Source organism: Amblyomma americanum, chromosome 7, assembly GCF_052857255.1.
Source record: "Amblyomma americanum isolate KBUSLIRL-KWMA chromosome 7, ASM5285725v1, whole genome shotgun sequence".
Taxonomy (NCBI): domain Eukaryota; kingdom Metazoa; phylum Arthropoda; class Arachnida; order Ixodida; family Ixodidae; genus Amblyomma; species Amblyomma americanum.
This window is the reverse complement of record NC_135503.1, coordinates 44,544,956-44,571,741: the sequence shown is the minus strand read 5'-3', so window position 1 is coordinate 44,571,741 and position 26,786 is coordinate 44,544,956. Positions and strand designations below refer to the sequence as shown.

The window sequence follows — 26,786 nt, the reverse complement described above, 5'->3', positions numbered from 1 at the left end:
ACCTTAATATTCTCAACTTCAGTTTTCATTGAAGCAAAAGCCTTTTTCAGAGTTTTTTAACCCTCTACGCCATCCAGAAGGATGAATGGTGGTAATGCGAATGTACAGGGGGGATTATCATTCTTACAGTGGCCCCAAAAGGCATAGTTGCAACTCTTATGTCTGCATACACATACCGTATTTACTTGAATGTAACGCGAGTTTTTTCCCATATTTTTCTCCTTAAAGTCTACCCTCTCGTTATAATCGAATACCGCACTTCGATTGGCCTAAAGCAGTGCCGCGGTGCAGCCATTCCAAGCAATCAGCTTGGTTTCGGTTTCCGCAGTTTTGCGATCTTATGCTGGCAACATGGGTACCACGGAAGCCAAATCCTCATCTATCCAAAGTCAAAGTGTTGTTCTCTGTCACTTTGTGTTTGTTGCGACCTCGCGCTCAGTTCGTCACTGCATCGTGTTCTTGTGGCGTCGCTCGCGGTGTATTGATTCAGTGTGCGATGGCAATGCGTCGTGCTCAGTACGACAGTCATTTTAAGAGAAAAGCGATCCTGTTAACCGAAAAGGTAGGGAATTCTGCGGCAGCTCGAAGACGACCTCAACGAGTCAACCATCCGCAGATGGCGGCTGCTGCGGGTGGGGCTTTTTAATTGTGCTCCCGACCACAAAGGATTTCGAGGGCCTCGCCACGGCCATCACGTCGAGCTGCAGAAAAAACTGGCGGACTTAATTATCGAGCAGCACAACTGTCTCATAGGGGTCAGGGTCGAGCTGATCTGTTGGAAAGTTAGACGCTCGGGAGATGGGAAATTCAGAGCATCTCGTGGGTGGGCCCAAACTTTCATGAAGAGAAATGGATTCTCTCTTCGGCGAACAACATTGATGCGGCAGAAGTTACCGGAAGACTTTGACAGCTAAAAGGCGTTTCCAAGAACTCTGCCTCCTAACGCGAGGAAGATGAATAAAAATGTTGCCCACGATGTCTATTAAAGATACTTTGTTTTGCGTCCTTAAGTCTCGCGTTACATTCGTGGTTTTATTTTTCCCCGCTGGGCAGCATGTAAAGTCACCCCTCGCGTTACATTCGAGTAAATACGGTATTCGAAGCATTTGCATCCTGTATTTTTTCCTGAATATTTTTCCATAACAGACTGCAGGGATTGACCCTCATGTAACCTCTAAAAATTTATAATATAAACCTTTTCTGACAACAAACATAACGAAGGAGGTGCAGCCAGTTGCTTTCGCTTTACTGTGTAATCGTTGTTTGAGACTCTGCAAGCAAATATCTCAATTTCTATCAAAGTTTCGAAAGCCCATCAAAGCCTGTTCATGCAATGTTCCAAGGCTTCAACAAAAAAATCTTCACCTCTCTCCAAAATACCTAGGCAACAAAAGTGATGAAAATGTAAACAAGTAGCAGCTGCTTGTATGGATACCAAATGCAGACAAAGAACTAGCATGTGTTTTTTTTTAATGACTGATCAGTGGGTGGTACCAGATTTATTTGCCGCTCTTGCCAGGCAAGATGATGCCATCATACTGCAAAGAGAAATAAATGAAGCAATTAGCTCTCATTCTCTTGTCAAACAGTGAGCAATACAAACCTATGGCTACACAAGGCACATGTATTCAGATAAACTACAGTGTTGTTTCCATAACATTTCTTCCAAACAAGCTTCCACTACAACAAAGTGAGAGTGAAAACTGCTGCCAAGTGACGGACAACAGGATATTTCAACATTTCCAATGCAGTGAGCAGGGCGCATTCATTAAGTAAAGCATGTAGCCTCAATCATTTTCGTCAAGACACTACCACAAGTTATGCAAGTCTACACAGCTCACAAATTGACCCCAACAGCTCAGCCTCATCTGGCTGAATAACCTAGGAACCACCAGTTCAAAAACCTTGTCGGGTTGGCTATGATTGAACACCGAGTTAGGAGTTCTGCTCTTCTGTCGCACGTAGCAGAGGTTATATTCTAGCAAAACAAAGACCACAAACAACAATTGAGTATGAAATACATGAACCATTATAGACGTGTGGGAACAAAGGGTAGAACATTCTGCACAATGAAGCTTGCAAAGTTTATCCCGCTGCCTTCGGGGCATGTGCAGTCAAACGCACACACACTAATTTCTAGAAAGAATTCCAGACTCATCACAGTATATCAAAGCAGCTTGAGTGCGTTTACTTCGCCTCCTTTTTCGGATGCCACAATATGCTCTCCACTGTGGCATCAGGTGAGCTTGGCATTGCATCTGGTACAGTACACACAGTACAAAGAGTTTAACCCTGCTTTTTCCTAATCTCTGTTTTGTTAGTGCAAGCTTGGCCCAACATTGATGCGCAAGCCACTCAGCTACCAGGTCTTGTTTGTGGGTGCATGAATTCACGAGCGGCAAGGGCAGGCAGACTTTACAGTGAGAAAATAAGAGCATGGAATCATAAAAACCACCAGAATTAACAGGCAGCACCTTAGCCTCTTCAGCAAAAGCAAACAAATACAGAACGAACTCAAGCCGCAGAGACAAGAAGCTTGAAGTGAGCAAAAGCAATTTCATTTATATGAAGGTCCACCAGTAGCCCAAGCCAACAACATTATGCCACATTTACTTGAATAATAAATGCTCTCACTATTTTGTTTACCAAGAAAAGGAAACATGGGAATGCTCTACAAAAAGTACCTAGGAAGTACAGTCAAGCTCACCTACAAAGAATATTTGCGCCATTTGTCCATTATATCTGAAGTTAGCAGCAAGTGGACTGGTCATATACAGATGAAAACCGTAAGGCAAACTTTCGTAGTGCGCTGTCTACACCGAAGCTGCAAGTCGCCATCGGCCTGGCCAAGTTTTGACGCCGTTCGCCATGTTTTCACGCACCGCAATCAACGGGGTGATTGGCACCACACTTTTTTGAGTCCAGGGCATCATGCATTGAAAGGCTGCTTTTAATTCTGGGGCATATAACAATTCAGCACACACGTGAAGCAAAAACGGGCCCGATATAGCTACAAATGGAGGAAGGAAAGAATATAGAAGAAACCGTTACTTCAAGGTTTTTGAAGCCGGACATAAGAGCTCCTCCTCATTAGTTGACTGCAGTACCAGTGCGCTTGAGCATGTGCAGCAGACAATCTTGCGTCATGCCGGGCCGCCGGCAAATGAGACACACCGATGAAGCAGATGACGCTGCTGCACCCAATGTTACTAGTGGCTGCGCCACTGACCAAAGCCGACCAGTAGTCCTTGCGAAAGCACGTGACTTCCGGCACACTTTTTGTCATGCACTCGGAAAGTGAGTGCCTCTCCTAAGCTTTCGTTCCTCCATGCTCCAGAAGGACGTCTGGGATGGACGCTCTCTGTCCATCACAAGAAATGCCTTGGAACCAGTGTGTTGGTTGTACCTCCAAATATGTAGCGAGGCCTCATTACGCATCAGGCCTAACGTTGCAAAGGAGGATTCACTCTAGCACTTTGTTGGTAACCAACACAGGACTGGACGCATACCAGACACCAGTGCCTGCCGATGAAGTGCAATAACATACTCTAGCATGGAATGCATAGATGACTTTAGATAACATTTTTGATCTCCGTATTCCATCCTGTACATGCGTGCTTAATGCTGCCCTTCAGGCAAGTAATCTCGCCACTCCCTTTTACATCAGCAAGTCCCACAAAATGGCAAATTCGAAATTGCCATTTTCTCAGCACCTTCAAGCTACAGTCAAACCCAGATATAATGAACATGCTTTAAATTGAGCACTTGGAAGTACTTCTAGCATTATGCACGTAAAATATATTTCTTATAATGATCTACACATTGGATGTATTGAATGCTGAGCGCCCATGATCGGTCAACAAACGCCAGCCAACGCGCTGCTGCAACGGCTCCGGGGTAGTCTCTGAACAATCACGCTGCCCGGCCGCACTTCACTGAAACCCGTGAAACACAAGAGCGGGAGCAGCCCTTCAAAATCCGTACTGTCAGGCCAGCCCCGTCCCTCCCGCTCTTGCGTTATCACGGGTTTCAGTGAAGTGCGGCTGGGCAGCGTGGATTTCAGAGACTACCGTGAGCCGGTGCAGCAGCGCGCTGGTGGGGCGTTTGTTGACCGATCATGAAGCGCTCAGCATTCAATACATCCAATGTGCAGATCGTTATAAGAAATACATTTTACAAGCATAATGCTAGCGGGACCAGCCCTTCAAAATCCGTACTGTTGGCAGCCCCGTTTGCCCGCCGCGGTGGCTCAGTGGTTAGGGCGCTCGACTACTGATCCGGAGTTCCCGGGTTCGAACCCAAACGCAGCGGCTGCGTTTCGATGGAGGCTAAACGCTAATGCGCCCCTGTGCTGTGCGATGTCAATTCCCCAGGTGGTCAAAATTATTCCGGAGCCCTCCACTACGGCACCTCTTTCTTCTTTCACTCCCTCCTTTATCCCTTCCCTTTCGGCACAGTTCAGGCATCGGGGCGATTACGCCAGACAGATACCGCGCCATTTCCCCCCCCCCCCCCCCCCCCCCCCCCCGCAAACAACCAAACCAATCAGCCACCCCGCTTTGCAGCACTTCTATTCGGCAGCCGTGTAACGTAATCAAGTAGTGCGTAGCCCCAGACCTATCACACTGGCTTCGGGAGAAGCATCTCTTCCTCCATGGGGCGAAGGCAGCCCATCGGCATGTCATCCTCCATGTAGCCTACAGTTCGCGTTTGCGAGTCGTGCTGCTTCTCTATCAACTGCGGCTGTGCCTGTGTTACTCCACACTTGCTTTCTGGCGCCTCATCCTCCAAGACGACGAAATAGCGGCAAATTGTTCAGTCGTGGCTGGACTCGAGCGGCAGCGGCAAAAGCTTCCTGTCACGAACACAACAGCAGTTTTACAGTCCCTTGATAAAGGCATCATCAGTGCGTTGCGTTCTAGCTAGTCTACTGGAAGCGCGTGGTTGAGCGGCTTTTAGTGAAACCGTTGTAGCGCGCCATTTGCCTAGTGTTGCTAGGGCCTAAGCGTGCTTCGCATCGAAGCCGCAACACAAGTGCTTTGAATCGAGCCACGGTTTACAAAAATCGTTCAACCTTGTTGCCAGTTTATCATCACACAATAACCTGACATTAAGATGAACGCATAATTGATTTCTTCAAGGCCTTCGACTATGAAGTGTACGGGGAAAGCAGGCCAAGAGAACACCATCTCACACCAATGGCTACGGGTCGCACGTGTGGCGCAACTGCCAGGCCTTTAAAGGATCTTGATCTTAGAATCACACGACTTTTGCCAGTAAACTAATCTAGTAACTCGTTCTACTTTATGCATTTAATTCACGCCGGCCGTCGGGCGCGCATTTTATCATCCATACTTTTACAATGAATCATGTATTTGAAGTAATCACCGAGACTGAGCTAATCTGTCATAAACATGTGTGTGTCACAGTATAAAACAGGAAGGCATAACTGGGGCTCTGCTGTAGTCATAAAAATTGTACGAAAAAAAGCCAGTACCAAGTAAGCCACACCCCAATTAGCGCAAAAAAAGTGCGGCCCTTATACACAAGTACACAGGGTATAACAGGTCATATGTAACATTTCCCATAGAAAAAAGTTACCTTGAAATGTTGTTATTTTTACTATATCATTAAATGTTAAAAACTTATTGGCTATTATCATTTATTATCACTCCACGTTTGAAAGCACAGTTGCAATGCAATCCTTAGTTAAAATGCACCATTCACCACGCACCAACCACTTCAATCAGCCAAGGGGCCATTTCTCAACATGCATAATGAAAGAGTTAGCAAAATTAGAGCCCTGGACAAGAAAAACATTGATGAATGAACAGCTGCTCACCTTCTGCTGGAACCACTTGATGGCCTCCTCCTTACAGAGCCGGTGATTGGCACCGATCGTGCCCTTCTTGTGGCGCCTGTGTGCAACGTTGAAACCTGGCCGGCCCAAGACCACATAAAAGTCGAGTCCGTAGATGCCAATCGTGGGGTCATACTTTATGCCCAAGTCAATGTGCTCCTGGATGCCAAACCCAAAGTTGCCAGTGTCCGAGAAGTTGTCCTTACGAAGCTCATATTCTCGCACCTGCACGTGGGAAAAGGAAGTTACCATATTGCCCCGCAAAGCATCCTGGCTCTCAATGACGCACTGCAGAGCCAGAATGAGGGTAAATCTACTGTCTGTATTACTATGCATGTCTTCGATTTGACACCCAAGTACAACCAGCCGCATCGACGAACATACAGTCAAACCCACTTAAGACATTGAAGTGCCATGGAAATACCATTGTTATAATCAAGTTGTGCCAAAAAAAAAAAGAAAATATGACAAACTTTAGAGCATTTAGAGAATGACAGGAAAGACCTGGGGGGGGTATGATTGTTCTAATGCCTGTAAAAGCTCTCTAAATCGAACTTCAAGGGACCGGAAAAATGGATCGAATGATATTGAAAAACTAACCAGAACCGAATGCATCACGGTATACTTGTTTGGTGAAAGACTGGACATTGGTTGCCTGCTTTTGAGATGAGAACGGCACGATTATATACTTTTTTTCGCATTTTTATAAATGCTTTCTTGTATGCATACTGTCGGTAGTATCGAAGCAGAACTGCCCAAAGGTGGTAAAGGCCTCCCCGACACGAATCACAGTGCGACAAGCAAGCGCTGGAGCTGCACCGCTACCACGTCACAACCCTCACAAACGGCAGCGTCGTATGTGAGGAGGCTTCACTGCACAAACAGCGAATGGCACGTGACGAGCATGCAGTTTTGGCACGCTGGAAGACCTGGAGAAAGAACCACGTGGATGAATGTGATCACGCCGATCAGCATCTGAAACTGCGCGCAGCAGGGCTCGGTTAGCTGTGTGCTACGGGTTTACGCAAAGCTCAGAAAAGCGAAACCGAAACTATGCAGTCTGATTTCAAGACGGGGCCATGCGTTTGTTGTCATGCCCGGCATTGTGTGCAAGTTTCAGGTGAACAGATGACTTTGCAGCATAGAATTCAGGTTTGAACAGGGCTATTTGGTCAATCGCTTGCTGCGCCAGTCGTACCCGGACGCAGCCTCGAAATAACCGGTGCGAGACCTGTAATGTCCGAATTAGAGAGCGTTGACGCCATGGACTTACATGAGCGTTGTCCAGGGCTGTGCTGGCAGTTCGAGCTAAATAGATTTTCAATTAATGCAGGCCAAATTACAAGCTCTATTATATTACAACTTTGCAAAGGTTCTTATTTGTTACTGTCCGCGCTACCATGGTCACCTCATTGGTGAGGTCTTCATTTGTCATGACTGTATTGTCGGCGTGCGAGAATTCTTCGACTCAACACGCCGCAATCATCATCGTTCACCGATGATCAAAGCACTGGGAGCTTCGCGCGTCTCCGTGTCACTAGCAGCAAGCCTGCTTTCTGGAAGCGATTCTTATGGAAAATCAAAGGAGAGTGCGGAACCAAGGGTGTGGTGACGCAGTGATGTCTGCCGTTGGGACACTTGAAATCTGCGAAGCAGTTACCATGGCCAAGTTAGTGAAGAACAGGGGAAGATGGGACAACGCACGCGCTGCTGGTGTCAGTCATAACTAAGAATGCAATAACAAAGAAAACCGCACCGGCAGGTTTTCTTTCTGCGAGCGGCGCTCCCCTCAGAAACGTTAATAATGGACTGCGCCAACAAGGCTCCCTACTTTCTTCTCTGCCTGGCCCTTTTGCACAAGGGAACGCATCCGTCGTTTCTCCTGCATGTGTCGCCGTGACGCAAGCACCCTCAGTGCGCCTGGTGGCTGTGTCTCCGAGTGCGCATCTTTAGTTCTTTTGCTTTCACGCCATCGCCAGCGTCGCTGCGCTGATTCAGTCCGTCGGTCAGCTCCACACGCGCGAGCTTTTGCGTTGGAAGCGTGGTTTTACTGGTGCGGTTGCGGCGTTTCCATGTTTTTGTTTCTTTTATGGTTGATACTCATGACCAGATTTAACTGTTATAATTGATAATGTGCTATGACAGCATTAATACAAGCACTCATCACAGACCGCAGTGAATAGCCAAGCTACCAATAATATGTACAGTAGGACCTTTTAATTCAAGCTTCAAGGATTGAAAACTTGGTCTAATAAAGAGGAATTCCAGGCTAAAAGGAGCTGATATACTCAGCGAGTTGGCACATTGCATAACCGTGTCTGCAAGCTTGTGCTGTTTTCGGATGCTGTCAGCTGCACCAACTAGAAGCACTAGTGACAGTTCATGAAAACCACAGCTTCACAGAGATGGCGAGCAACAGAAAATAGCACTGCGTTTCAAAACCAGGTGCTCATACTGTGACAAAATGGACCGCAGCCCGGGCAACACCATTAAAATTGGCATTTTGATGAAAGGCAAGGCACTTCTCATTATATGCAAGCGACTGTAGAGTGCATACAATAACATACTGCCGGTTGTGAGATTGGTTTTTGGCTCTAGTCACTAGGCCTAATTACGAAGGCAACACCTACAGAGGGCTTGCTCCGGCCGTTCGACGGTTATGCCCTATCTTTATCGCCACCTTTACCGTTTTGTTTCGGGCCCTCCTTACTGCGCTTACAGCACAGTTCCCACATCGGTGGTCACGTTTGCATCTGAATGTAGTCCCAATCAGTGCATTCGCCAGCGACATGCCAAGAGCAATATGGCTACCGAATAAAGCTCATGAAAGCGGTCCCCAACCGTCGTCTGTGTCAGCAATGCATACAAGATTTAGTTTAATGTGAAGCTTCAAAATGCACACAAAACTATTAATCCCTTCCTCCATCATAGTGGCAATTAGAGGCTGAAGTAATAAAATCTTTTCTTACTGATATTTGATTTTTGGACTGCTCAATTTTTCTGACAATTTCACGGTCCCTACAGAGTCCTGATTAGTACATATTGTTCTCGACATACAGTGCGTGCAGAAAAGGAAAAAGTTTTCAGTAGTCCCTCCCCCAACCCTTACACACCTTGAGGCCTTTCTCGAGGATCTCCTCTGCCTTGGGCCCCCGTACTGTGCAGTGCACGGCAATCTTTTCGTTTCTCCTGATACCGAAAGATCGCACTGTGTAGCGGGCCTTGGAGAACACAGGCTGCTGGCCTGTGAGCTGTTCGAGCACCTGTTGAGAGTAGAAAGAGAGAAAGCAGGCTATTCAGAACTTGAGTAAAGCAACAAAATAGCAAACAAGACACCAGACTCTACATTTAAGCAGTGCTTGAAGCTTAATGCACATCTTCCCGCTAACATCACCACCATAAATCCCAGAATTCTGGCTGCCCAACCAAGAGGGTGGAAACTCCCCGACACATTCAGTCCCAAGTGAATGCAATGACTTCAACCCCTGGAGGATCCTAACAACGAAACTGATACATTGCCAAAGTGAACAAATTCTAGGAATGTGGGAATGGTGTGTGGCCAACGGGCAGACACTGTGTATACAGTCGAGCCCGCTTATAATGAACATGAGCGTCACGTGGCGTCCGTTCGTTATATCCCGAAGTTCGTAGTAAGTGGACCACAGCTTTAAAGCCAGTTGCTTGTCAAAACAGAAAATCTTTTCTTTCCGAAAAAGTCCGTGATAGACGTCTGTTTTTGCAGCGCAGACCCCATGAGGGAGGTTTCCAGTTTATTTAAAGCAGAACCGTGCTATCGCCGAGGCCTTGGCATAGACAAGTTGTCAGAGGCTCTCTATGTAGCACATTGCTAGAGGCGCGCTTATGGGTACTGGCTCCGAAGTTTCATCCTCATCCGATTCCTCCGCGTCACTCTCGTCCCGCAGTTCAGAAACGATGCCCTCGTCCGTGCACGGTTCCGCGGTATCGGCGACGTCATCGACAGAAATAAAATCATTACAACCAATGTCATGACACCCCCCCCCCCTTGTCGGAGTCAACGACGCGCTGCCATAAATCGCCGCCGGGCTAGTCATGTTCCAAATCATCAGGCTCGGCATCAGACACCGTGTCGACGAAGCCGGCCTTGCGGAAGCAGTTCCGCACGCCAGTGGCCGTCATCTTCGCCCTGGCCGCTTTCATCACCTCTACCGCTGATTACAATGGTAAATGGGCACAGTGTTCCCGTCCGCCATTCCGTATTACAACCAGGGCCCGAGATTTGAATGAAGCCAACAAAACGCCCGCACCGCAACATGATAAACAACAAGATTGACAAAAGCGCGCGTGGGGTACACATGCAACATGCACACGCAGCAATCAAGCCAATCAAGCTAAAGATACAGATGCATAGCGCCAACGGAGAGACCAATGAGGGGCATCCGTGAGCGTCAGTGCAGCCCACCTCTTGGCTCCCACAGAAAGCCCGCTTCACGAAGCGTGGCCTCCGCGATCGGCACCAGCGGCGACGCGGAGGCCACACGCGGATTTACAAGAGTGTGAGGAGAGGGCAGCGGAGCTGCGAGGAGGGGCGGGGTAGGCGCATCGGCGCGGAAAGGGTAGCTCGCTTGAAAGCGGTACGAAATGAGGCGGGCAGTTTGCCTGGGATGAGGCTCAAGGAAACATGCCGCGCGCCGGGTGCACAAAGGGGTCAGAGTCAGCTTATCTCACATCGCGGCGCTGGGTTTACGCCGTCCGTTCGCTGTAACCAATCAGCAGGGCTTAATGACGTTCGTTATACGTGATTTTGTGCCATTGAAACAATGTATATTTTGACGGCCACATAGGTCTCGTTCGTTATAAGTGAAAGTTCATCTTAAGTGGGGCCATTGTATGTGGGCTCAACTGTACTTGAATAAAAAGGTAGCGCAAAAAGGAAGACACCACAAACACGACACCTATACTGTATAGTCTCTGTAATGCAGCACTGATACATCGCCAAAGTGAACGAATTCTGGAAATGTGGGAATGGCCTGTGGCCAACGGGCAGACACTATGTACAGTCTCTGTGATGCAGTACCCGACCGCTCAGTGTTTTGTGTACCTGACTGGTGTTAGTTGGACAGAGAGAGGTTTATCCGAGAGGACGGGAGAGGTTCATTTGAGAGGAAGGCAGAGAACTCTGCCTGAAGGATCATTATTTGGTCTGCTACTCTGCAGAGGGAAAAAGGAGAAGGGATGGTTACGATGGGTGACAATGTGAATACAAGAGACAGGATTATAAACAACCTCATCAGGAGTATGCCAAACCACAACCACAATGTCAGCCTCATGAAATATGGTTCATGCAGCTCTTGAGTGATAGGAAGGCGTTCCAGGTGTGCCACGCTTTTTGCCACACAGCAATGGCCCTGTGCAAGAGCACCTTGTACACACAGAGTGCACGGTTAAAATCCCAGTACCAACAAAAGCAGACATCTGAAAGTTCCTTCAGGGACCATTCAACGAATACTGGAACCAGAATAAAGAAAATACAAAAGCAGTTACGAGTGCCTACTCCTCTAATTATATCTAATTCCTAGCAACATTTCTTAGCCCTTAACAAAATGGTAACCTCCTGCAGTTCTTCATTGGCTGCAATCTTTAACTTCGCATTATCACCCCCACAGCCAGGAATACAGCTGGCATTGCAGGAAACCATGTCAAAGACTACGGATAACAGGGAGGGTTCACCCCCATAGTAACACAGCACAACAGTAAACTGCCAGGCAGCATACCTTCCAGTCCTAAATTTGCCCGCAGATTAAATGGCAATATCACAAAGTAAATTTGAAGCTGGATGTCACCACAAGCTATTGCATGTGCGTTTCAAGTAATACAAAACAGCAACTCAAAACAAAGGCTTCTGTCACAAGTTCACATGTGGAGAACGTAGGAATAAGCAGTGTAGAATATGATAAAATTGTTAATTTGCACTGCAATGGCAAGTTGCAAAATCACCCGACTCCACGCAAGCTAAGAGAAAAAAGCAAAGTGTACCTCCAAATTTGTAGTAAGAGCTGAGGAAACCATCAGCCCTACGTTGCAAAGGAGGATTTATTCTCGCACTTGTTGACATACAACACAGGACTGGATGCACAGGCATCAGCACCTGCCGATGAGTGCTTGAGCATCACGAAAAAAAAAATAAACATGCAAGGCACCTGTTCTCGACGTTTCCATCAAGGGCAGATGAAGCAAAACACATTGACAATGTCACTATTATAAAAGCACAGGTTTCAAAATCGATGTTTCTTCCAATGACCGGCTCAAAACTCAAAGAAGTCCTGTTCTTTTTTCTGGCATTTACTCTTGCAGTCCATCCATTTAAATTTCAGTGACTTCAAAGACATCTTTACATGCGAATTCTTGCAAAAAAATTAATCTGAACCTAAATGTTGAAAGCGCCACCCCCTGAAATACCTACCCCCCAAAAGAACGAGCTCAACCAGCAATGTTGACCAACACAGCCCCTAAACACTTTCCCTAAAAGAGAAATGGGATGCATGAACCCACTATTTCTCTTTAAAGTAATTTTTCCCAGCTTACTGAGATACCTTTCAAGGGATGTTATCTCAAATAATTTCTACCACGAAAAAAAAGTGCCCCAATATATGTAAAAAAAGACCTCGAAAGGCTACCACATGCAATCCAAGCGGAAACAAACCAGTAGCCCTGCGTAAGCGATTTGTGAAATGTGTCAACATGAATGTGCACGTTGCCACAAGCAGACTTGATTCATGGATGGCTGATGGCCAAATGTAATGCTGTGTATTACTGCCACCGTAATCGGCATCTTGACGGCACTGCAAACGCACTTTAGCTGCAGTTGTTGCCACATGATTGTGCTTCGTATTTAGCGGCATCTGGGTAACTCAAAATATACAAATAAATGAGTTGCGGCTCACCTTGGCGGCTCGTGTCAGCCTGTCTCCGGACTCGCCAACACAAATGTTGAGGCACAGCTTCCGGATTCGAACCTCACGCATGGGGTTCTTATCCTTGTCTTTTTTGTCCTTCTTGATTACTTTCGGCTGCAAGTAAGAACGGAAGTGAGGTCAACGAGCGCGGAAAACTACCGCCACCAATCCATAGAAGAGGCGCTTCGCCAATGAATAAGCCTTACTTAGTACTTTTAACACCGTTCCCGTGGGCATAACCTAACACTTCCATACAGACGATTGAATTTTAGAAGCGGCACAGCGTTATTTCTTGCTCTCGCAGACAACACGAACTACAGAAAGCTTGGACCGCGGCAGTCCAACCGAGTAGCGCAACCAGAAATGCATGGCACAAGCTGGGCAAATCGGACGCGGTTTTAAACTAAATGTCTGCATATTGCTCGCGGTTTTAAACTGAATGTCTACATATTGCTCCCTAGGTCAAGGCAGGTCTAGACTAGCCACTGAACGCGACATGCCCGGACGTGAACTTGATAAAACCACCAAGTCCTGCTAACAAAACTATGCTGCCCCTAACCACACTATGACAGAATATAAAAAAAATACACGGCAGGTACCCTCCCAGATTATACACGCGTTCAACACTTTTCCACCATACACGTTGTCCGGCTAAACACAAGAGTAGACATGCAAGCACACAAGCTGAGGAGGCAAAGGCAAATTTCGGCTACAAGAATTACGACAAGTTAGAGTATTTTATTAACGATATTGTGTGGAAGCTGAACTTTTTATGTACCAGATGTATACACCGAAAGTCAACGTTGATGATGCACTAATCCGATGGATTTCGATCAAATATGTCAAAAAATTTCACCGTACCTTCGCCGTCATGGTGCCGACCGGAAAAGGAACTTCGTTGACTTGGCTTGTCTTGACTTCACGCCGCGCCGCGACGTCGTAACAAAGATGCGGTGGCGCTGATGTCAGTAGAGACTTTCAAGTTTAGTAAGGAAAAATCTCGCGACTTGAGGGCGGCGAGCATAGATTATAGCAGATCACGCAATAGTAAGAAAAACTTAAAAAAAAAACAGCAGTTAACACTGGGCCACGATTCGCAGCTTACTCATCTAGCCAATCACAACAGTCAACGAAATCAGCTTTTTGATGTTTTACTTTATTAAACAATCCTGTATCAAAAGTCTACAGCTTATATTTTTTCTGGTTATTAGTTTCTTGTTTAAATAACAATAAAAGTTTTAACAACGGATTACTTTTTTGTCGTGGAGGAATTCTGCGCGGCGGTCCTGAATGTGGCCGGAGCATGGAGGAAGAAAAGTTTTGTTTCCTCCATGGGCCGGAGCAATCCTACATGTGATAAGTACATGGAGGAAGGAAAACTCCATGGATAAGTACAGGTATCCTGGGGTGTGGATAAACAACGGTGCTGGGTACCTGACGGGGCGTGAAAAATATGTAATAACTAAGGTTAGTAGGAATGTAGCTGTCATGAAAAATAGGGCATTGTGGAATTACAATAGGTAAGAGGGATCTGGAAAGGGGTGATGGTTCCTAGTTTGACTTTCATCAATGCGGTCCTGTGCATGGGGCCAGAGCAGTGCTGTGGCATGTTGCAAGTTGCGCGTCCGCGCCATAAGTGTCGCCACGGTCGGAACGATTGCAGCGATCCTGGTATCTGGCAGCAAACGCGGCTGGAGTCAATGACACAACGCGTCTGCGCCGCCAGTGCCGCCGCGGGCAACGCTGCAGCGCAGTGGCAGCAGACGACAGCGACCGGCGCAAGCATAGCGAGCAAAGTTTTGAGCAATTTATGTTTTTACCGCCAACTCCCAGGCACCGCCACCGTCGCATTTCAAAATCGTCCCCATTGGCTCTACGGGAATGTCACACCCTTGGCCAGAGGTTCAAGTAAGGTTATAAATCAAACAACGCGGCATAGGGAAGGTTGGTTTGGGAGCACATGGAGATACACCAAATCAGGGGGCACAAAGTGGTATGGGATGGGCGTCATTCGAGATCAGAGAAGCTAGCAGTAAGATAGAATTTGAGGTGCTATTCAGAGAAATGGGGCAAAAGCAGTAGGCTAGGAATGTTTTCAGTTTCTTGTACATGAGGAATGTCGACACAAAACGAAGAAAAGCGAACTTGAAACGGACAGGCAAATATCTGGACAGCAGTTGGGGGGGGGGGGGGGGGGGGGGGGAATCAGAAATTATTGGTTGAGAAAATGGTTAAAGAAACAGAGATGGCCCTGTGGAAAACAGGGATGCTCAAGAAATCGGCACTGGGAGCATACGGAATGTTTAAGCAAGAAGACTACAAGTGTAGTATACATTTCGCTCATCAAAACTAAACTGGAGTACGCATCAGCCATCTGGAACCCTCACCAAGCATATTTAACGAATGCCCTCGAAGCTGTACAAAACAGAGCCACCAGATTCGTTCACTCCTTGTACTCGCGCGTTAGCATATCATCACTAAAATTGCAATCCGGTTTATGTAATCTTTCTGTTTGCCGTCACTCTGCCAGTCTTGTCTTGTTTCGCAAGTTTTTTTAATTCACCGCTCAGACAAGAACCCTACGTCTGCGCACCACCACCACGCAGATCCCATCGCATCGGTTACCCTTTTCAAGTTCTGCGCCAACGTGCCCGTACCAATGTCTTTACCAACTCATTTTTTGTCCAGTAGCAACTGACTGGAACAGCCTTCCTCACCACATCGCTGCCGTCAACGCCTGCTGCACCATGTAATTCCCATCCCTTACGTAACACCCCATCTGGGGTCTTTAAAGGACTATAGACACCTAACTTTTGCATGCGTGTTTTTTTTTAATGGTGCGTAAGGGATTATTATACATGGTTTGCCACCTGGGGCGCGATTACGGATCAGTCTCAATCGAAATTGTCTCAAAAAGTATATCATTTGCCGCTCTCCTATTGGTCGGCGGCCATTTTGATTTTTTTCGTCACTGACTGACGTCGTAAATGGCGCAGAAGTGGTGACGTTGGCCATCTAATTATGCGGGCAGATTGAGACGATTTTTTGAGACTGGAAAAAGTAGTATCAACACGTTTGAGACAGAAAATGGCGGCTGTTTACAACGTCGTATACGCGGGTGACCGCGCGAGCAACGGTGTCGGAGGGTGCATGAAGACGACTTTGACGCGCGGGAGAGTTATTTCGAGGAGACTGCGCAGTGTCTGTGCGACGAACTCGCCGTTGAACTGGGAAGTGCGCGGGTGAGTGCGCTGTCAGTGGAGCGGTAGGTGCTGTGCGCGCTGCGCTTCTTCGCCTCCGGTGGGTTTCAAGGCGCCGTTGGAAATGAAGAAAACGTCGGCGCAGCCCAACCGACTGTGAACAAGCCTTTGCGGCGGGCAGCGGAGACCAGTGTCAACGTTGGGTAACAGAAGGGGGGTGTTCGCTTTCCGAGGAGACCCGAGGAGAAGGCGGCGGCGAAGGAGGGCGTCCTTTGCCTAAACGTTCGCCGCGGCAGCATCTCCGGCGTCGTCCGGCGGGTGTGTCGATTGGGCACTCATCACTATCAAGGAGTCTGGGGGCAGTGCTGCGAACGAGCCGCAAGCGGTTCTACGCTGCGGACGTAATAGTGAGTATACCTCGGCCACTGTTTTTGACCGCATGAGTTCAAGTGCTACAAGTGCATGAGCTACAAGTGCGGGCCTCGGCAGCGAGAGTGAGTACGGGCTGTGCTTGTTTTTTCTCAGATCTGTGGCGCGAACATGTGCATCCTGGCCGTGGACTCGCGCTGACCCGGATCCTTCCGCGACGCGTTTGTCTGGCGGCATTCCTAGGCGGAGGAAGGCCTGCTGGACGACGGTGATTTTTTTTCTGGGTAAGCAGTAAAATAGCCGTGTCACCCGTCGGGCGAACTCAGTCACATCTATTGAGCTCCAGCACTATGCATTTGGCCGGATCTGCTAAAGCTACAAGAATCAGTCTGGACAGTTACACAAATGCAGACACTTTACAGTATGATACAGTGTATTGCCACCCTTTCCTTTTGTTAAATATAATTGCAGCAGAAGCACAGGACACATATTACATTGTTGAAATGCATAGCCTTTCCTGTTGAAGAAACCAAAGCAAAATGCACCTGACAGTGCTTGTGTTTTGTAGGCAATCATAGCGCATCATTTATATGAATATGGTGGTAAAAGACTGACCTTACAGTAGTGCTCACTTATACATATAAATCCTGCATGTATGTATGCTCTTGAATGTCATATTCAGCAAAGCCTGGATGTGGGCTACTTGGCGTGAGTTTTCTACTGTATAGCAGAGTGTCCTGTAATGCTGTTGAGATCACTGAGAAAGGACATGCTTAGCTGCATCATTTTTTGTTATGCAGGAGACTATGTCTACCCACTGGAGCCATGGCTGCCTGCACCAGTTGCATGACATTACAGACCTGACTCAGCAGAAGGCCTGTACAACACGCCACATGCTTTCACACAATTTGTGGCTGAGCGAAGAGCTGCTTCTGTTGCTTTCAAGGGCACCGGATGCACCAGTGACAGTGGAAGTGGACAGTGCGCATCACCGCACGTGCCGCACTTCACAGCCTCTGTTTGGATGTGCCCATATCAGCAGAGGGTGCAGGCGACACTGCCTCTGACCCAGATAACAACGGGCCACCTCTAAATGGTGGCTGCCTCGTACAGACAGGATCCCTCCTCACCTGCCTCCTGAGAAGAGCATGCGGTGCTGTACTTTTGGCCTCTCTAGGACGGCCCGTCTCCAGAGGAAGGCGTACCGAGGGATGGTGCAGCGGCAGTTGCGATGGAAAATCTAGCGTCCAGAGACGACTCACCATGCTGGCATAGAGAGTCATATCAGGCACTCTTCCCCTGTTGCCACTGTCATTTCCTTGTGTCATTGCACAACACACATCTGCAAGTGTGTGAGCAATTGTGTGATGTGGTTGTGCCCTTGGCCAACCTGTGTGCAGCGAGAAGCCAGCAGTGACAAACAAGTGCCCCCCACCGGCTGCCACTTCATTTTCAGTGTGTTTGCTAGTATATCTTCCAGTCCCTCAGCAGCGTGTTGCACAGTCTCTTCCTGAAGACGGAAAAGGTGTTGAAGCAGCTCGCCCAATTTCTGAAAAGCATCATTTTGAACTCTCTTTTGTCAATGCTTATGTTAGCCCACCTGCCCCTTCTCTGCTGTCTCCTTCCAGCTTGGTGGAGTGCCTGTGGTCTTTACCTGTGTGACGAACATGCATGAACCAAACGTGTAGTGCTGGAATAAGGCATGAAATATTTGTGATGCTTGTTGGAATCAAAAAGCTGTTTTTTATTGCATCATACATTCAGTAAGCGCGTTTATTTTTTTAGGCACAGCATTTGACACGAGTGTTTCTATTGCAGAAAAGGCAGTGTACATACAAGCATACTTTACCTTGATGTACAATTACCGTATGGCATTTCTGAGTGCAGTTAAGAAAAAAAATCTGAAAAATTGAGTTCAAAGTGCATGTTTTCTTTCATACAGAGGCTACCTGTACAATAAATATGGCATAGTACAGTGTACATGATGCATTTTCCGGACTACAAAACATTTTGGCACATATAAGTAGTGTAAATACCAAAGCTAAGCTTTTAGCGTAATGGTGTGTGGCTAGGGGTTTCGCTCTGTGCTAAAAGCTGTACCTACTGCAAGGAAACCGCTGTACAACAATGCATAATAAAGATTGTAAGGTGCAGTGACTACAATGACTGCTGAATGACTAGAACATCTTCACTGATAGACAAAGATGTGTAAACATCACAGACACATCAAGAAGATGGTGTGTGATTAGAGGTTAGTTTACAATCACAAATCATGCAACACCGTTACTGGAAATGCTCTACAGCTCTAAGAATATACAGGCAGCTCCATTGTGGGAAATTTTGAGCACTTGGTTATTGCCCATAACTGACACCTAGCTTGGTTTGCGTAACACAGGGCTATGAAGTCTTGTCCATGATGACACGAGACGGTGACAATGCCGAATGGCCGGACAAGCTCCTTGTGCTATCATATAATATGTGTGATAACTGCAACTGCTTTCAAGCTACTTTTCGCCTAGGTATTTAATGTCCTAGTCATTTTCAACTGGCTGTTCCCTTTCAAACTGGAGTGGCCTGTATACAGGGTGTCTCAGATATGATGGACCATAATTAAAAAAAAAAAAAAAGTGGTCTTCCGACCTGAAGGGAAGTGCATGTTAGAAGCTATGCAAAGTATTTAAAGCCCTTCAAACACTGCCCTCACCAAACCCAATTATACCAACATCACTCCGCCTGCTGAGCAAAATACAATAACATATTACACATCACTGCCCTGGATCATATGCATTTCAAGCGCTGTGTACCAGCAAACATGAACTTGCTCAACTTTCTGCCCAGTTGCAATTAGCCTCTATACAAGCAAACCACTTCTTTCCTGGTTGACCCTGGATCTACTACATGATCAGTAAATAACGTTAATGGAACAAGCTCGTTCTCTCCTCGGTGACAATAGCAAAGTTATCAAGTCAAGTGCTTCCTTTCTCTCTAAACAAAGTGGAGCATAAACATCACAATTTCTGCATCTTGCACAGGAAAAAAAAGAAACTACGGCAACAACTGAACATAAACCGAACGGAGCTACAAAATACAAACGGAACATCAAGTGCTTAGCCCGATGTGGGCGGCAACACTTGGTTACGAGGCAGAAGAGTGCTGCCACAGAGGCAGGCCGTGTCGGCTCTCATTTCCCGCACCGAGATTGCAATCTATCAGCAGCTGCACCTGTCTGTCGGCAGTTGCTTCTATGTGATGATTCATGATTTTCTGGTATTTTCTAAAGAAAATAAACAGAACCACACGTCACTCGGTGATCGATAGGCGCCGACCGAGAACACAGACTAAAGTTGTCTTCGTCGATTTTCGAGCCGAGCGCTGCTTGTAAGTTGATCTCGGCAGGCCCGTAGCATTCACTGCCTTCAATCAGATTTTTCTGCGCACTTAAGACATCCGCAAAGTACCTTGATTTTAGACGACACGCGAAAAAACAGGAACTAGCCATGGAATCAGCTGTTTTCTTGCAGGCCGCCATGTTCACGTTATGCCACTGCCAGCGCGCCCTCATGGCAAGAGAAGTTAACCTGCACCAAATTTCATTGCAAAACTGAGAATGCTTCTAATTTTCCCTCGTGTTCTTGAGATTGCAACACAGTTTACTACCAAAATAAAACATTGCTTGTTTTCTTCATTGCGTTTTTGTTCATTTTCAGACTAACATGTTCACGCTATACCGCTGACAGCACACCTTCGCGGCAAAAAAAGTGACTGAACAGCAAACTTAATTGCAAAAAGGAAAACACTGGTTCTTTTGCTTGGTGCTGTTGGGTTTGAAATACAGTTACTTAGCAAAATAAAACATTACTCGTTTTTATTCACTGCGTTTTTACTGCAAAACATTAGTCTACGGTCCCTTGTCGTGCGATTAGTGGTTTCGGGGCGTAGCCCACCGCCTCCTTGCTCCGCATTGGTCGATTCGGCGGTCGGCATTTCTCGGTGTCGTCATTTTGACGTCACTGTCTCAATATTGAGACAGTTTTTTGAGACTGATCCGTAATCGCGCCCCTGGTATTCTCTTACGACCACTAAATTATTTATGATCGCATTTCTTCCTCGTGCTGTTTCGGTTTCAGTTTCAACAGCCGAATGAGGACTGTGACGTCAACGTGCACTTAAAGGTCACGTGAGGCACGAAAAAACCAATATAATCGCTGCTTCCACATTCGTTGACATTCCGGTTCTTGAGGAAGGCTGGCTTCAGCACTGCGGTAAATTATAACGATGAAGCGGCGATTATATGAACTTTTTTCCATGCCTCACGTGACACAAAAGTACTCATTGACGTCATAGCCACCGGTCGGTTGTTGAAACCGAAACCAAAACAGCATGACAGAAAAAATTCTATTATAAATTATTTATCGGTCATAGGCAAAAATCACATGGTGATTCATGCGTATTAGTTTTCCTCATCATTGTGAAGAAGAAATCATGCCACCAAAATTAGGTGTCTATACTCCTTTAAGGAAAATAAAGTGATGTGAAAATATCTACGATAATTCTAGGGGAAGCTCTTTGTTATTCGAGACCAAGACGGGAGTATTGCGGACTAAGACATATCGAGTCAGGTACCACGAGATAGACACGTTAAGAGGAGGAGGAAACGGCTGAACACCTGATACTCCTCTGTAAAAGGCTTCACCCTACAGTTGAAAGCAGCGGGTCTGATTTATTCAAAGCAATGGGGTTTAAAGGGACTATGCAATGAATTAAAAGTCGCTTGTAAATGTTTTCAATGCTTAGAAATAATGTTAAGGAGCATTCACACTAAGTATGAGTCTTCGGAACTGAGCCAGCAATTATGAATTTTTAAAGACCGTGTTTTTCAAAATTTGCGGGCCGATTGGTGTTTTTGTAGTGACGAGTTTTTGAACTAAAATCGTTAAAATAGACGTCACTAGTTGAGTGACGTCGACAGGCCACCACACGCTGTCATTAGCTGGAGCCACGGCAGCCCCGACATCACAGGCACACTTCCGGTAGCCGTGAAAGTCGTCTGCTCGTGCCGCCGCGGGAGCCCCTCCGGCAAGCGCGAGCCAGGTCACTGCCTTCGTGCATACGGTTTCAATTTACTGCTGCCGCCTCTTTCTGTCGGGAGTTCCGGAGCCACCCGCAGTGTCTTTTCCGTCCGCGACAACAGACGACAAGCAAAGGAATTTGACGCGTGCCGCAATCCAGAAAGGCGAAGAGAGACCGCGGAGACGCTGCCGAAGCTGATGCTGGGACGCTGGGTGCGACAACCGGAAGTTGCAAACCGAACGTCAGCGGATGACATGTTCATAGGCGGGGCCCAGTCGCAGACCTGTTTTCTTTATTTTTTCTGGGCCCCATGTGTACGAGTTAAGGGGAGAGGAGGATCGTAATTTTTAGTCGTCTATATCTTGGTTGTTATTGAGGCTCGCTCAAAAATTCTTGCACTGGGCTGACGAGTGATTGAATGCTTATCTCTCGTCTGATTTATGTAGCCTCAATTAATTTATTGCATAGTCCCTTTAACGACAGTGAAGGAAAAATAGATTTTAAGCGGGTAGAAGTAACCAAGTGAAGGTCTTCTGATTTGTGTCTAAAAACAAGACGAGTGAAATTTCATAAGATATGGCTAAGTGGCGTGAGCCACCGCCCGACTTAAAGGGTCAAAGGGTTTAGCCTTATCCATCCGTCCTACTTTCAAGGCAAAATCGCAAAACTGCCATGCTCACACCGGCCACGGTAGGCCGGAGTACCCGGGTTCGAACCCAACCATGGTGGCCCTGTTAAATATCCCAGGTGGTCGAAATTACTACAGAAACCTCCACTGCGGCACCTTTCTTCCTTCCTTCTTTCACTCCCTCCTTTATCCATTCGCTTATGGTGCTGGTGCGGTTCAGGCGTCCACAGTTACTGTGCCATTTCCTTTCCTCAAAACCAATTTTCAATTCCTTATGTTAAAGGCATCAGTGAAACCTTGGCCTGTATTCTCAAAAAAAAGGGGGCACAAACAGCACACATACTAGCTTCCACCATGGGACACCTCCTGCCCTGCCTAAAAGACATCACTGGAAAGAAAAGGCTCAAGGCATGAAATACAATAGCCCCTGCTTGAAGTGCTGGGGTACATTGGGGAAACCAAGAACTTCCCCAAGAGAATGAAGGAGCACAAAGTTGACATTAAGCAAATGAACAGGGAGTGAAGCACAGTGGCAGTGGCAGAACACTGCGAGGCATGGACCACAAGATTGACTGGACACTGAGCTGGACACAGAGCCGCGCCCGCGCAGGATCCAGGCTCTGCAGACCAGAGGGAATGCTAACCACTACCTTACTCCCTTAATTCCCCCCTGACCCAGTGGCTCACTGCCTGCAGTCACACCTGAAGAAAGACCCAAGTAGGCTCCGAGACATTTTTTTTTTTCACTCTTTGGCTGCTGTTCTTTTCTTACTTAAATTCCTTTCCTGATCACGCCCACCACAGCAACTGCCGGAACTGCGTGGCTGGATTGTGCCCGCGTGCTGCACAGGCACTCAGGTTGCTCAGGCTATGAGGGACGCCGTAGTGAAGGGCTCTGGAGATTTCGACCACCTGGGGTTCTTTAAGACATCGCACTGTACACGGGCCCCTAGCATCAATCGAAATGCGACCGCAATGGTCAGGATACATTTTTTGGATCAGCAGCTGAGGACCACTGAGCCATCATGGTGGCACTGAGCAGCTGCGTCACTGTAGGATGCACGTCGTAGCAGAAAATGGAAATAAAGTGAGCTTCGGTAGGTTTCTCGTAGACAAATACGGTAACAGATGGGCCTTGGTAGAAAAGTGTCCGATTTTCGACGTTGTCTCTGGCTGTAAGTGGCTAAGATTTCGTAACACGGAAGCTGTTATGCTCATTCACCGATAAATCATCATAGCATCTCTGCCGACTTTTGCCGTTGCCTTTGTCAAAAGTGCCTTAACAGACCACTTAAATATCAATGTGGAACCTGTGAAGAAAGTTTTTTCATCTGTATCTTTTTGTGCTCTTTACAATCACCATATGAGAAGTGCAAGCCATATGTAGATCCATCACAAACTGTTATGCTTCTGTCTTGCACAGTGAACGTGATACTTCACGCTCAGCCTTTAAATCTATGCAAAAAATGAAAACCTTAAGTTGCCGCTGCAGCTGAAACAGAGATCAACTGTTGCTAAACACACGCATATGTACAAAGCAGACAGCAATGAGGTTCAACAGACGTGCACATCAGATATTTAAGCAGTGCCAAAACATACACAGCACCACAGACAGTCTTGCTCCTGACGATGTTTTGCAGTCACTGAGCCCACCCGCTCTCTATCACAGTCAGCTAAAGGTGAGACACTCATTGCCCACTGCACAGAAGAGGCTTGATGAATACCATGGCCAGGGCTGGCGCTGTCCAGAGCCAGGCTTAAATGCAGTCAGGGGTTCATCTTCACCTACTCTCCATAGTCGCACAGCTCTGTCATGACCTGCCGAGCAAACTGTTCGGTCAACCGCACAATAGCTCAATGGTGTCTTCAGACCATTGTTGCAGTGACCATGAAATTCCTGCACAACTTGCTGGTTCCGAACATCCACCTGCATGAGAAAGGACGAGTGTGTAGTCCATCGAAATGCTGAAGGAGAGGTGCCATGGTGACTCAGTAACCATGACAATTTATTGCTAATAAGTTTGTGGGCTTGACAATGTTGAATGAGCATTCCTGTAATGTAAAACAATTTGTAGTGTCAGCTCTTTACGGGATAATGTGTGTGTAAGGGGGCTATGTTCATGTGTAATGGGAGTAATGGGTCGTGCGACCTTATCTGATGGCATTTCTTGTGGAAGACAACCATAACATTGTGGGGAGTCGGGGGGAGACTAACAGCTAACAACGCTTAAAAAATACTTGTCCGCCACTTATACCGTATTTCCTCGATTACAAGAAAACACAGAGACACCTAATTCCATTATGTGTTGTAAATGCGGTAGCATTTGAAGCTGTTGATGCCTTTGCAAAAAGTGACTGGCCGGGCTTGTGAAATCCAGGTTTCTCTCCTTGAGCTCTTTCCATATACCCCCTGCTGGCTGGCAGGTGAATGCTTCACACAGATGAACCTAGTATGGTGTCGTCAATTCTGAGCTGGTGACCACACTGCCTACCAGCCAATCAGGATTTTTCTGAACAACGCTAGACTGCCCCGGGCTTTTGCTCTGGCGAGGGTTTTTTGCTATCACTTAAAACAATCCGTGGTGGGCTTCTAATGGCAAGGTAATTTATTGTATTATGGGGGGCAGGTGTGCTGTGTGGCACATGCCCAATTAAAGCACTACCATGAGAATTGTTAGTCAGCGCTGTGTTCATAACTCTTCTTCCCTTCTTTAGCTATGTGCTGTTGCACTGAAAAACTATGAACTTAAAACTATCAGAGGGGTTGGGGTGGGACGTCATAAGAGTTTGCTGCATGCACGCGACTGCACTTCTCGTTATCCATTCCCAGTAACATTGCACAGAACATGCAAGACAATAAGGAGAAAAATATGCTACAGTGAATTCCACGCACCGAAACCAGCTTCCCGTCGTAGGCACTTGCCAGCAGCATGCTGCCACTGTCAGTCATCCTGAGGGACACCACACCACGACCCAGCGCAATCATGTACGCATGCTTCGACTGTGGTTGATCCCGCAAGTCAGCGCATATCACATTGCCGCGGTGTGTTCCCACGAGAAGCAGGCTGCCATCGCCAGCAAATTCCAGACTCAGTGGCTCCTCACGGCGCGTCCACACATCAACTGCTGGTCCACTGTCTTGAGGCCGCAGAGCCCGCACGCCACGTTCCATGCCAACAGCCAGTATTTGTCCACCACTTGAAGAGGCACAGCTGCGCAGAGCCTCAGGACCAAAGCTCCATGTTTGCATCGAGTTTGCCCCATTAATAGGGCGTGACTCCAAAGAGCTGCTCACACCTGACATGCAGTCCGAGGACACAAGTGCGTACACAGCATGCTTTGTTCCATTGGGACACTGATAGAGGCTTATGTCCACCACCTGCAAGTAATAAATACGGGCACAAAATACTGTAAGAGAATAAAACACGCACCTGCCGCAGCTAGAAAGTGAACAACAAATCAGAACGACATATGGGTGTGGCAGCAGATAATTTCATGCATGGAAAAAATAATTATAGGCAATTCAGATATCTGCATAATATTATGTAGGTTGGCACAGCAGCCACAAAGTAGTGGAAGATTCATTGGAATGTGCTGTATGGGAGACGCTTAAGCCAGTTCATTCAGGCCAGCTGAAAATTACGGTAAAATTAGGTTTCCAACAACGACCTTAATATGTGTGGCGCATGGCGATGCAATGCAGATACCAATTCATAGAAGCCACACACTCCACTAATGAATGCTGAAACCGCACCATTAAAGGTGATCGTTTCGCTTTCACCAGGTTGCAAGTAAGAAAAATTAAAACATAGGGATCACCTTGTGCTCAGAGTGTGTGGCGATAGTTCGCAAGCCGGCACTCGGTGAACCGCCGATCTCGGCGCTCCGTACAATTGTGCCGCGGCGCCCGTCTCCGGTTTCAGTCGCCCAGGCACCGACGACAATTCCCGACTCGCGCAGTCCCGAAAGAAAGACGCACTCCTCTCCGTCGGTCACTCGCGCATGCAACGTACTTTTTAGTGACGCCATGCGCGTACGGTGCACCGAAGCGACCACACTGTCGCCCCGCAGCTGCCCAGTCTGCACACGGCTCAAACTCCGAGGCAACGCAGCGCTGCTGCAGCGCTTTAGACTCGCCTCGACGACCTCCCTACACTTCTTTTCGGACAGCTTGGCCTCGATAGAGGCCACCGTGAGCGGGTTGTGCCTGTTCTGGCCGGGCGTAAGTCGAAAGTAGCGCTTCAGCGACGCGTCGTAATAGAATCCCGGTAAGTGGAACGGGTCGTCCCCGTCCTGACCGCTACTACTGTGCACAACGCCTTGGTGGCCACCACGCCTGCCAGGGCGCAGGTGACGTCTTCGGCCGTTCATTATGTCGCTGCGGCACTGTGGGCTTCACAAGCGGGCACTGGTTTCACAGGTGGACAGTAAACGGAACTACACTCGCAGCTGTTTATCCGCGGCGATCACATGCCCGTACAGATGTTGCGCTATCAAGGCATTGAGCACAGCAACAAATATGCATCAGACAATGCAGGGCAGTGCGCTGCACTAGATTGTCCACTGCCCTTTCTCTGTAAAGGCGAGTCGTCTATGTATGGGGCACTGTAGAACTTCTTTTGTATGGGCCTGGTACTTCAGTGTTTGCTCTTCCGTGTTTGCTGGATTCGGATTTCGCTCGCTTTGGATCATGTTGGTTTTCCATGCAGTGTTTCCAGGTGGCT

General features: G+C 47.4%; 2 protein-coding genes and 1 long non-coding RNA gene across 3 annotated transcripts; 1 reads left to right on the top strand and 2 right to left on the bottom strand.

The window, feature by feature from the left end:
• Positions 1-1,453: 1,453 nt before the first annotated feature.
• On the bottom strand, positions 1,454-13,756 carry RpL11 (ribosomal protein L11). Its single transcript, XM_077631993.1, has 5 exons — positions 13,657-13,756; positions 12,784-12,909; positions 8,974-9,123; positions 5,843-6,085; positions 1,454-1,538 (listed from the first exon to the last, which is right to left on the bottom strand). Exons 1-5 carry the CDS (start codon positions 13,666-13,668, stop codon positions 1,500-1,502), a joined length of 570 nt encoding a protein of 189 aa, XP_077488119.1. The 5' UTR covers positions 13,669-13,756; the 3' UTR covers positions 1,454-1,499.
• Positions 13,757-16,334: 2,578 nt separating this feature from the next.
• LOC144098996 (uncharacterized) lies at positions 16,335-17,285 on the top strand. The gene is made up of 3 exons (XR_013307283.1): positions 16,335-16,402; positions 16,521-16,648; positions 17,165-17,285. It is a non-coding gene; the product is annotated as an uncharacterized LOC144098996 (long non-coding RNA).
• A 6,325-nt stretch (positions 17,286-23,610) lies between these two features.
• Positions 23,611-26,695, bottom strand: LOC144098993 (DDB1- and CUL4-associated factor 4-like). Its single transcript, XM_077631984.1, has 3 exons — positions 25,882-26,695; positions 24,956-25,441; positions 23,611-23,989 (listed from the first exon to the last, which is right to left on the bottom strand). Exons 1-3 carry the CDS (start codon positions 26,431-26,433, stop codon positions 23,732-23,734), a joined length of 1,296 nt encoding a protein of 431 aa, XP_077488110.1. The 5' UTR covers positions 26,434-26,695; the 3' UTR covers positions 23,611-23,731.
• Positions 26,696-26,786: the final 91 nt, after the last annotated feature.